Here is a 12,606-nt window from a genome sequence, read left to right as displayed (position 1 = left end):
TAGGCTATAATAAATAAGAGAAATACAATATAATAAATAAGATAAATATAATTATAAATTACTCTTTGCAATAGAATGTTACCTTGCATTTTCTGGCATGGACTTTTTTGATAAATACATTTTGAACCAATTTCGTGATGTTTTGAGCAAAGACGTTACTTTTTTAAACCATAAACAAACATAACTATAAGCAACAACACTATATTTAACATATATTTAAGATGCAACTCATATTATATGATTGTTTAGTATTTCTTTTAAAATATTTTTTATAGTATTGAAAAGGGCTGTATGACTAGCCGAAAACGTTAGCTTATTGTTTTTTGTTTTTATAATGTTACATATAGTTTTGTTGCCTAGTAATGTTTGTTTTTAAACAAAGGTTATCGAAACAAATTTAGCTCACGAAAAGACATTAGGCGTCAATTGACTCACGTGGTTTATGGAAATTGATCTGCAATTTAAACAAGTTTACGCATTCTAAGTCAATCGATGAACTTAGTCCTGCAAGGCAATCGGAATTCTCGGTTCTTTTTAGGGATTGTTAAATTTCACTGATGACACTTGAATCTTATGAATGCTGGTATGTGGTCTGCAAGATTATAATAGTGGGATGGCGCAGCGGACAAGGCTTTCCAATAATGCAAACCTGGTATGACTCCCGGCTTAAGCTAAGCTGGTTGTTAAAAACATCTCTCACCTTCATCCAAAGTAATAAATAGAGTGGGCAAATTTTTTGAAGGAAAGACGGGCGGGAGAAAGGAACTGGCCACGTTAGTTTCATTAGGAAAATAAATCAATAGCTTTTTTTCCTTGGTCTTGGTTTATAGTACCAGATCACCTTTTTCAGTTGGTTTTTCCCTGTTTTGATTAGTTTCATTAGTGCAGAAGGCTTTGTATGATGAGTATGTTTCCGTTTCCCAGGCTTAGTAACTGAGTATGGGACCTTTACCTTCTCTTATGCAATTGATAATGTAAAGTTACTTGTAAGCAATCTTGAAGTACCGTACATCATCAATGAGTACGTCTGTAGGCTTTATCTGCAAGTTGCAGCTGGTAACGTGACCTTGTGAATGCAAAAGTTTAAGTTTTGGATTCAGAATGCATCTCACCATGCCTTATCAGTGACTTGTCATTGCTTACTCAGTCATACATTGAAAAATTTAGCACCACTCAGGCATATACCATGCAGTACAATCATAAATAAATAGCAAGCTTACTCTCCATAATATTTGACCAACATGTTTATATCAACTTATAGGTTATTTAGATTACTGAAGTGCTTAAAGTGTCAGCCTATGATGCTCGTTAGACTACATAGGCATATACTTCTTCAAATTGACTGCAAACGTACATAAAAAATGAGGATGCTTAACAGTTGTGTGCTTACAATGAACACAACTCATTTGGTATGATCTTTCATATTACGCTATCTGCCGTAATATTTGACCTAGTCCTTTAATAATATTGCTCTACATCTCCAGGCTTCAGGAACTACCCAATTCTCCTCGGATACTTATTCATTCAATGTTGATCAAGGAAGAAAAAGTACTTTCGCTATTCCATTACGTTTTCCTGAGAGAGTTATATCAAGCACTCGCAAGTGTTATGTAATCGCACAAGGTGGGTGGCAAATACATAACAGCGTAACTACATTGGGTGAGGCAAAAAATTTATAACACTTGAGAAAACACTCCTCGTGGAATATTAATTTCAGCATTGCCCTTTATAAATTGGTGCAGAAATGTGCTAAGCTGTGTTGAAAATAGTTGAAAGTCCCAATAAAATTGCAATCAAAACATGACGTCAAATAGATGAAAAACTTTTCCGTAGAAAAAATGTCTTGCAATGCAAAAATTTTCATATTTTTTGAAAATTTTTACTACCGGTAGACTACCTGTATTAAATTTACAAAGTCTCAAGGGTGAGCTTATATATGTGTGATGTTGAAGCAATGCTAAATAACAGAGAGGGGAAGGGAAAAAATTAAGAGAAGATGTAGGTTATTATAACGTAATCTAATACATATTAATCTTCTATTGCATGATAATCTATCTTTGATGTAGGTCTAGTGCAAAGCGAAAACAATGTAGTGAAGCCACTCAGCTACCGACTAAATGACTTGGAATCATTTTTCAAGTATGTATATTACAGTAAATTATTACTAATATGGATTTTTTTTATCTTATCAGCAAAGAAACAATAGGCCTGCTTCACCTGAACTTTTTACGGTGGACACTGTGTTTCATGTTCCTTTTTCTTTATTGTCACAAATATAGCATCAACTAATTATTTGGTATAAAGCGTGGCCAATGATTCCGTTTACGATTGCCCAACTCGTATTCTTTACATATGTTGTTTTTTTGTTTTTTGCAAATGTGTGCATTTCTAAAGTGAAGCGCAGAAATTCCTGGCTTTAAGGGCTTGGCATTTTTCCAAAACGAGACGGATAACTGACAAGAATTACAACCTTTGTATTGAAAGCATGTGATCCCATTTTAGTAACGTTTATCTTTTTATAATAAGCCTTTGGTTGTGCTCCTAGTCAGGTGTGGGTGATATCCTATCATTTGGCAGTGACCTCAGGAATATCTTAACAGTGAACAAACATATTCTTGAGTCAGGTAGTTTGTGAATGCAACCCAGCGAAAACAGGTTTTGTAGCAATGCTCATGGCCGTTGAGAACTTGATAGAAAACTTTTAGCCCAATACGAATGAGATCCATCGGCCTCAAATTAATTTCTGAAAAAACGCACAATCATCTCCGGCCCAGATCCGAAAGCATCTTCCGGATCCCCTTGTCAACGTTACTGGCAATACCTATCCACATGCCAAATGTTATTTTAATTAAGGATGGCTACCACATCGATGTTGACGAATAAGCCATCGATGACTAGCTGTTGTTCTAACACTTAGTTTTAAAGGGTATATGGTCTTCGAAATTATTTTTTGTGTGCCGATTTACTTATTCTGTAAGCAATCCCAATTGGGCCAAGACATAAATTACATGGGCACATAGGCGTCGAAATAGGGTGGGCCGAGTGGACGGCGCCCACCCTGTTTTCATGACACTTATAAAGTGTTCGTTACAATTATTTCCGTTTTTGTTAAACGCTGAATTATCCAACCAACTGCAGCGCAACTTCTTGTTTAACGCTATGTCTCTCGCTAAGTATCCGACAGAACAAAGCAATTCCGCAACAACGCTGCGTTTAAAAAAGGCGTTTGGGCACGATTTGATATCAAGCCAATACGCTGTAAAACCGCCGAACTCATCTCTCTCTCTCTTGGGACGTCGCACGTTGAAAACCTGTCTAGAGCCGAAAGCCAAGACAATTAGAATCCGCGTGGCCTAGCCTTTTGTGTAATCGAAATTACACGAAAGTAGTAATCGAAATTGGTGATCGAAATTGCGCTGACAAGTGTGTCTGTACTTGAAACGCTAAATCGGATGCGCGCATTTACCGCACTCCTCTCTTCAAAAAGGACATGTCGTACGTTTCCTCTATTAACATATTGAATATCGTTGCGGTTAGAAACAAAAATCAGCATCTGTAAACCATTTTCGGTACTCAATGCATTGTTGCTACGGCAACTACCACTCGCTGGAAATTCCTGGTGAGAGAAAGCCACGTTTGATCTTTTCTCCGAATGGTCTCACTTTCGTTACGTCACAATCACAACCAAACTTCAGTTCCGGGTCAGCGTAAGGGAATATGAATATGACATCATAATGAACATGACAATAAAATAACCGATACAAACTAAAGACGTACTGAAACAATCGCTTTTTACAAATCTTTCCTCACAAACTTGTTGCTGGGTATAAATTGGGGTACCGCGCGATGTTGTCATTTCATTATTGAAAAGTTAAACATGAAGCAAAGTCAAACATCTATTCGTGCATTCTTAAAACCAGCTTCCAAAAGGCGTCGAGATGATAACGCTGAAGAAGCCACGTCCAGCACGAATGAACGTAGAGATGACATTGATAAAGAAAACAGTGCTATTAAAACGTAATTGCTGCAGCGACGCTAAACGTAGTCTTTGTGAGAAAGACTAACCATTACGAATTTGCGAACATACACATTCAATGAAATCTGTTTGAAAACTCTCGCCCATCCAGAATTCCTCTCTTTTAAGAAAAAATCGACGCCTATGCATGGGCACATGGGCTTGTGAGTGAATTGAGTGGGGTTTTGATGGGCTTAGGATGGGGTCACACTAATAAAGTTTCTGCTGTTTGTTTTAATCAATTGACCTTCTTGCTTTCAAACTATAACTTACTTTTAGTTTTGCCATTTAAAACGGGAAAAAAGTCATAATAATCAATGTGAGTTGAATGTGGGCAGCCCATTTGTACACTTATGCAAACATGAAAGTTAGACGGGATACCAAAATTATTCCAAACAATGCGTAGTTTTATGTAACAGGAACTGTGTTTTTACAATATACAATAAGAACTGTTTTTTTTTTTAATAACTGTAAGTTTTTATGAAAACCACAGAGTAATTTTGGCTGTCCACAAAAGTTTGATCCATGAAACAAATTAGATCTTGGACCCACATATTACCCACTACCCAGTTGCGACCTAACTGTCGATGCTTGCTGAGTATACAACACAAACTGACAAAAATATGTAAATTGCTTTTCTTCTTTTCAAGGCAACCGATTGGTATTGGATACGCCAGTGCACAAATTTCCGGAGTAAATATCTATGTACATGACTATTTGGTATCGCAAGGAAAATTACTTCCCAACACTCCTGCTTACGTTGATTCTGTGAGGAGAATTACAGACGGTAAGCATTCACAACTTCTAGAAAACTCAGCTTAGAACGAGGGACTTAATTATTATGAAAAAAAGAGAATTTCGACACTTTAAACCCTGATTAACTTTAAAAGGTCGTCAATATTACTGCATTCAAAATTTTTTTTTACTTAATTATTAGGTTGCATATGAAATAACCTTTTTTTTTTAAAACTACGGTTTAATATGACAATAGGAGGAGAGAAGTTCAAAAGCAGTCGACCTCAAAAGTGACTAATATATTTTGCTAGTACAGAGTACAGAGCAACGTTGAAGCTATAATTTTTTTCAAAAGTGTAATGAATTTGGGTGTTTTTATTTTTTGCGAGCACGTGACTCACGTGACCAAGTGCCTTGCTCTTCATCGGATCCGCTACTGCCTTGATAGATACACAGCAGGTTATAGCCTATGTGAAATTCATATGTATTAAGGGTATGACTGCAATTGCTTTATTGTAATCAATTTATTTTATGGCTAAAGGCATAGGCTACTTTTAACCAACTTACACTTTTGACCACCATTTTGATTGAGTGTTCTCGAGACCCGGTAGCAACCTGTTTGTGACCCGGTACTGGATCGCGACCCGGTTGTAGGGAACCCTTGGGTTAATTGACGTCTGTGAGTTGACATCAAGATCTCGTGTTGATCTGAAAGAGAGAACCGGCGCATTGTGACGTAATAATGAACATGACGTAGTGGCAACTCGTGATGTTGTTACAATGCAGCAGAAATGATCAAAGAGGTCTAAAGGTTGTTGGTGTCCTAATTCGGCTTCTAATTATTAGACGTATTAGAACGTATTGCGTATCAGAATCTAATACGTTCGGGAGCTCAAGCGTGCCGACGGAACGAAGGGGTTTCCACACTAATTAACAGTTTTCTCTGCGGACCCGCGCAAACTGATCCACGGACCGGTACCAGTGCGCGGACGGGGGTTGGAAACCACTGGTTTAACTTATACTATATTTATGTATTTAACGTTAACAAGACATAAGCTACTATCCACTAGCCTCAAAAAATTTAAACACATTTGTTTGTAGGTTACAATAGACTGCTTCAAGGACGAAGACGACAATTTGTTGAAAATGGTTCTCCGAGTCTCTGGTAGGATTAAAATAAATCTACCTCATATAACCTATTCTTCAACATATTTACTCTATAGTAGGGTGTCTTTAAACATTACTTCTACTTTAGCTTGTAATAGGGGTGTTCTACACAAAAATATTTTGTTTCTTCATTTCTCAGTTTCCAATAGCAACGTCACAGGAACAATAGATATCATTGAACAATATTGTGCTGGATATCTATTTTAAAATGTTATAACATCATGTAAAAATCAACAAATCAATTCTGTGCAGGTTGAATGCTTTCATAGTCAAAGTGTTTTCGAAAGCAAAAACGTTTATTCCAACTATTCAAACTTCTGCATTATGCGAAGCTGTTGTTTGGATTTTAAATCAACAAGTTGAGAACGAATTCTTTCAAGAATTGAATCCAGTATTTCATCAACAGTTTAAGGTAACAGAATTAAGGTTAGATTTACCAACATCATTCACCGATTAATATGATCGGAAGATTAAGTAGCTTTAATCGCGGTCATTTTTTTTCTTTGTATAACAAGATTAGTCAACTAGTTACCGTAAAATTGCCGATTACTGATCGACCGATAAGCTTAAACGCAATCTGATTCTCGATTAACTAATCAAACGATTAGCTTAGTCGGTCGTTTAGAAGATCCACTGTTTGTGCACTTAACCGTTAGTGCGCAATAAATCGAGGAAGAATATGAACTTTTAATGTTTTTCTAGGGTACAGTACCTGTAAGGTACCTCATAATTTTTAGAAAGTAAAGTTAGAATCGCCTTGTACCAGCATAGCTGAACACCATGTGCACACTGCAGCCACTGCTCAGAAAGTTATTTTTTTAAACTTTTTATTTTACAATACAAGAACTATAAACACTCGAGCACACGGGAAAATTAATGTGTTTGTTCTGACATTAACTCGAAAAATCTCCAAAGGAACCCAGCAGTGACTGGAAGCACCATATCAACCTTTAGAAGAAGCTTCCTCAGTTGGTATAAGTCTTTTTGTAAGTTTTTGAAGCATTTGCATTTAGAAAGTAATCAATGAATTAACTTGAATTATTTCTCAAACAAGATACCTGGTTCGGATAGCGAAAATTTAATCTTCACAACACACATTCTCATTTTCCTTTTGGAAGCCCAAGCCAACTCAACGTGTTCAGCTCAAGTCAATCAACGAGTGCAAGTGGTTACAAGTAATGGCATCGCACACTTGGTTTCTAACAAAGACAGCAAACTGTTCACTGAAAATCGTCACGCCATAGCCATGCTTTCCTATCTATTGAATTTATATGACGAGGCCTCACCAATTACAAGAGAAGTATTTGTCAGGTAGTCGTTTAAAAGTTTTGGTTCACCAGTTAAATATTATTATCGCCCTGAGATTGTTTAGCTTTTTTTTATACATGTCCCAGTTGGCTCGGTTGGTTAAGCGCTTGACTTTACGAATGAAAAACAGGGTTAGCAGAGCTGGTTCAACTCTCAGTGCGTGCGCTCAAACAACGTACGGTATATCAAGAACTGCTCTCCATTCAGTGGCAACAAGTGAATGGAATAACTTACAAAAACAACACTTTAACAATCGGAAACGTCACTTTATCAATCTCGGTGACCGGGCTTGCGTCAGTAGTCCAAGCTTGAACAGCATGTAAACTGCCAAAATTGAGCTCCCACAAAATCTTTCTCAGTCCGAAGATAAAGATTCTCACAAGCAAACGTCAAAGTGCGATGATTGGAACTAAAATAAGTTAGGCTACTACATCCGCTACAACCACAACAAAATAGAAAAAAAACAAAACAATAAGTTCATGTAACTCATTTTATCTCTTTCTATTTTCAAATCCAATATAATCTAGTGCCACCTTGGTAAATTTCACTGTTGGAATAAATGTTAAGAAATGTTGAAATTGTTTTTTATGGGTTGCGTCAAGAAGACAGGATTCGTGCCAATAATGAATGCAATCTTAGGATGTTTTCCTCCACACAATGGTCACCGTTCCAGATAATGTGGCCAAGACGGGACTTATGTTGGTGAAGGTCTGCACCAAACAGGCCACCGATCTGTTAAAGATCCCCAGATGAACTGATTGGATGGAAAGAAACTCCATTCAAAATACTATCTTATTTTCGAGAACACAAAAATTTTAAAGGGGCCCCCAGCAGCTTTTATTCAGTGTACATTAAATTGACCTAAAGTTGTTTCATTTCAAATACTACATATGAGACTTATATTAGAGACGATTAGAGACGATATGAGACTTTATTTTGTTTCGTACAAGGCAAGATGTGGCTTGTGTTTTATCAAACGCTGTACAGACTGCTAATCAACTAAGCTGTTTTTCTGTGCTAAATGCTGATTTGAAATAATTCAATAGGCCTTTTCGCTATTCCTGAATGTGACTGTTCAGATTGCTGGAAACAGAAATGGCAAGCAAAAAACCTTATTGGGAGGCTCGTTCGTTAAGTTACACATCAGGAAGAAGTTACCACAACTATTGGTACAATGTGCAGAGAGATATTGCCAACGTTGAAACCAGAGCTTATGCTCTGCTTGTCCTGATAGCTAGACTGCACACACCTGAAGGTTCGACTCCTTTTCTTCTTGCCTGCCAGTCATTTACATTTTATTTGATTACATTGCAGTACGATTTTGATAAAACAACCTAATTTGATGCAACAACAATAATATTGATCTATTTAAATGATTGTTGTTGCTTAGTCCAACTCAGTGTCTTTATTACGGTTAAATTTCTGCAGCGTTTGTTCATAGCCAATTTGTAATAAACAAATCAATAATGGCAGTTTGTTAATTTGATTTTAAATTATAAAACGTTTACAGTATCACTCATGCAATATACAAAATTCTATAGCACGTTTTTGCACCACGTTTTTAGTGAAATTAGATGGAGATTTAACTTTCAAACATAACAAGCATATAACACAATAGCATAGGCAGGGGCTGTCGTGATCTCGCAATCCCTTTAAGTTGACGGTATCACGAAAATTGTATTACTGTAATCGTAGTAATAATCGTATTATTATTATTGATTTTTCGTGGTAACTATTGTAGCCTACAATACGCTAATACACTCGTGTTAAACAATTTCAATAACAATGCAGTGTTTATTTGAAACTTGCACATAAACTTTTTTTCATCTGTTGACTGAAAAAGACTTAATGAAAGCTCAATATCTTTGCAGTTCCTTACACTTGTAGAGGTTTTAAAATACTAATTTAGGCGTTGTCAGCAGTCACCACCTAGACTAGCTGAATGTTTCACTTGTAGATCTAGTTATTCTGTACCTAGCTTGCTGTTTGAAATTGTTATTACTTGTTTAGTGCCTCGCAATCCCTTCGCTTTTGCTCGCGATCTTGCATCTTGGTTGATTCGTCACCACAATGAAGGAGGCAAGCTTGCTGCTCCAGAGGAAACAATGGTCACTATGCAAGCTCTCACAGCTTATAGAAATAAGATCGGCGTACTGGTACTGAAATATAAATAAGCTTCGATTTAACGTTTAGAGAGTGGTAGTGTTTGGTATCTTTTTATAAATGTACGCCGACATAGACGAAAGCATGATAAGAAACATCCGAAAAAAGCACGATCTATATTATATAGTCATTCACTGCATTATATTGAAACAAAATACATGTTCAACGTAATTTGAAAAGTAAAAATCTGTCGTAAGTGATTAGTATTAATTTGTTGAAGTAATTGCGTAGGTATACAGCAGTAAAACATTGCTAGAAGTTTCATGTATTAAACTATAATTGTCTTCTTTACCAACTATTGGTTATATCGTCAGTTTACAAGTGTAGTCCGGTGATATTTTACCTTTTACAGTACAATAACTAAACCAAAATTATCTCAGGTGATGGATACGTCATCATTGAACCTTACTGTCACAATAAGCACAGCATTGAGAAGACCAGGTCCAGTATTGAAAATCAACGAATTCAATGCTAGATCGCAAATTAGGACAGAGTTAACTCCTGATGTCATAGATGAGGAATCGTTTACAGCTGTTGTTTCAGGTACGATACTTGTAATTTGAAATTAGTAGCTAAAATAAAACAATTTATGGGCTCATGTATGTAGTGTCTGTGTATTTACATAATCTGTATTGGAAACCCGTAACGTGCTAGTATATAAATGACTCGTGTCTCGCTGTTTGGATTCTTTGTTCCGCCACGCAAATACAAGTGCTATGTTAAATCTGAACTATCAAGTTGTGTAAAGCAGGCTAGGCAGACACAACAATTCTGGCGACGAGGATAGTAGGATAATACTCAGAAAAGAATGGAGATACCTACGTTTGATTTACAACCTTTTGACTGTGAAAGTCCTGGAGCAAGCACGCGATGGACCAGATGGAAACGAGCTTTTGAGTTGTATGCTGAAGGAAAAAATGTCACGAATGCTTCTAGAAAGCGAGCTCTGCTGCTGCATTGTGCTGGAATGGCGGTGCAGGACATTTTCTTTACCTTTGAAGGGGAATTGACCAGCTATGAAGCTGCTGTTCAAGCACTAACTAATTATTTTACGCCGTTAAACAATGTCCCGTTTGAACGCCATGTATTTAGATCTCTATTTCAAAAAGAGGAAGAAAGTGTAGAACAATTTATCACTCGATTAAAACAAAAAGCAGAAACGTGCAGTTTTGAAGACATGGATGATGAAATTCGTGATCAAGTCGTGGAAAAATGTAGATCGGATGCGTTACGACGCCGACTCTTAGAAAAAGGAAGTGACTTGAATCTAAAAACGTTAAGAGAATTGGCCTTGGCATTCGAAGTGTCAGAAATTCAATCAAGATCATACAGTCAGGAAGTCAACAAAATCTCGACGTTTAAATCAGTTAAGAAAAGCTATCAATCTCGATTCCGATGTTACCGATGCGGAAGGGAAGGTCACAAAAGCAGCGACAGGAATTGTCCAGCGCAAGGAAAAGAATGCAGAAAATGCAATAAAATGGGTCATTTTGCAAGCTGCTGCAGAACAAAATCTGTTGGAACCAGCCACGTGGAAAAGAACCCGACGAATGGAAGCAACAGGACGAACCGAAAAAATAACATCAGACAAGTAAAACGAAATGCTGATGGTGAGTTGGACTATATCTTTAATGTATGTAGTTACAATACTGGAAAAGTTTCGGTAAATGTTGGTGGAATCAATATTTCAATGATTATCGACTCGGGAGCTACATGTAATGTAATTGATCGTGCACTGTGGGAAGATTTAAAAAAACAGCGCATTAAGTGCAAAAGCCATCTTTCTGACAAAACAATCTACGCTTATGGAAGTGATGCACCTTTGAAAATAGCAGGAATTTTCACTGCAGACGTTGAAACAACAAAAAAGCACTGAAAAATGTCGAATTTGTAGTGATCGAAGGAAAAGGGCAACCGCTGCTAGGATTGAAAACAGCCACAGAGTTACAAATAATTAAATTTGATTCTGAACTAAATGCTGTAACTAAAAGTCCTTCGTTTTTGAATAAATATCAGTCATGTTTCGATGGTGTGGGAAAATTAAAAGACTTTCAATTAACAATACCTGTTGATAAAAATGTAAAGCCTGTGTGTCAACCTGTAAGACGAATACCATTTAACCTTCGGGACAAGTTAGCAGAAAAATTAAAACAGTTGGAAGACCTTGACATCATCGAAAAAGTTGAAGAACCGTCAACTTGGGTTTCACCTGCAATGATCGTGCCCAAGCAAAATGGAGACATTCGTTTGTGTGTCGATATGCGCCAAGCTAACAAAGCTGTCAGAAGAGAACGTCACCCGATGCCTACCATTGAAGAAGTGCTGCATGACATGAACCAAAGCAAGGTATTCACTAAACTAGATGTCAAATGGGCGTATCACCAAATTGAATTACAACCTAGTTCTAGAAATATTACTACATTTGTGACGCATGAAGGATTATATCGATACAAGAGACTGATGTTTGGAGTTAGTTGTGCTCCGGAGATGTACCAACGAGTAATGCAACAAACGCTACAAGGTTGTACAGGAGTCAAGAATATCCTTGATGACATTATCGTGTACGGGTCGACTCAAGAGGAGCATGACCGAAGACTCGAGAAGGTACTTGAAAGAATTCGAGATAGTGGGTTCACGCTGAACAAAGAAAAGTGCGAATTCAACAAAGACAAACTTGTATTTATGGGACATGTGCTGTCGTCTAAAGGAATTGACCCGGAAGAGGCAAAAGTTGAAGCTGTTAAGGAAGCAAGAGCACCAGAAAACGCTGCTGAAGTAAAAAGTTTTTTAGGACTGGTGAATTATAATGCTAGATTTATACCTGATTTAGCCACGGTGTCGGAACCGCTTCGTATGTTAACTCGTAAAAGTGTTGATTTTCATTGGGGTAAAGCTCAACAGCAATCTTTTGAAAAGCTAAAATCTTTATTGTGCAATTGTGTAACTTTGGGTTATTATGACAAACATGCTAAAACTCAAGTAATTGCTGATGCTAGTCCTTATGGTTTAGCTGGAGTGCTGGTGCAAAACCAAAATGGAAAAAATTATGTTATTAGTTATGCTAGCCGTACTTTAAACGAAATTGAACGTAAATATTCGCAAACTGAAAAAGAAGCTTTAGCTATTGTGTGGGCATGCGAAAGATTTCACGTTTATTTGTATGGGAGCAGTTTTGATTTATTAACAGATCATAAACCGTTAAAATTCATTTTCACTCC

At 36.9% G+C, this 12,606-nt stretch overlaps 1 protein-coding gene across 3 annotated transcripts in view; it reads left to right on the top strand.

Moving 5' to 3' along the window:
* Positions 1-12,606, top strand: part of LOC145764879 (complement C3-like) — a 51,746-nt gene that overhangs the window by 28,258 nt on the left and 10,882 nt on the right. For all 3 annotated transcript variants that reach the window (XR_014288532.1, XM_082576568.1, XM_082576569.1), the window contains exons 26-34: positions 1,485-1,623; positions 2,067-2,139; positions 4,666-4,802; positions 5,852-5,915; positions 6,170-6,329; positions 6,972-7,228; positions 8,305-8,480; positions 9,236-9,381; positions 9,769-9,931. Coding sequence is in view for 2 of the 3 variants with exons in the window: in XM_082576568.1 (XP_082432694.1) it covers positions 1,485-1,623; positions 2,067-2,139; positions 4,666-4,802; positions 5,852-5,915; positions 6,170-6,329; positions 6,972-7,228; positions 8,305-8,480; positions 9,236-9,381; positions 9,769-9,931 (1,315 nt within the window). In the remaining variant the exon portion in view is untranslated. The remainder of the gene's footprint in view (positions 1-1,484; positions 1,624-2,066; positions 2,140-4,665; positions 4,803-5,851; positions 5,916-6,169; positions 6,330-6,971; positions 7,229-8,304; positions 8,481-9,235; positions 9,382-9,768; positions 9,932-12,606) is intronic.

The sequence above is a fragment of the Aplidium turbinatum genome, chromosome 2 (assembly GCF_918807975.1).
Source record: "Aplidium turbinatum chromosome 2, kaAplTurb1.1, whole genome shotgun sequence".
NCBI classification, from domain to species: domain Eukaryota; kingdom Metazoa; phylum Chordata; class Ascidiacea; order Aplousobranchia; family Polyclinidae; genus Aplidium; species Aplidium turbinatum.
The sequence above is the reverse complement of the archived record's forward strand: the minus strand, read 5'-3'. Positions and strand labels throughout refer to the sequence as shown.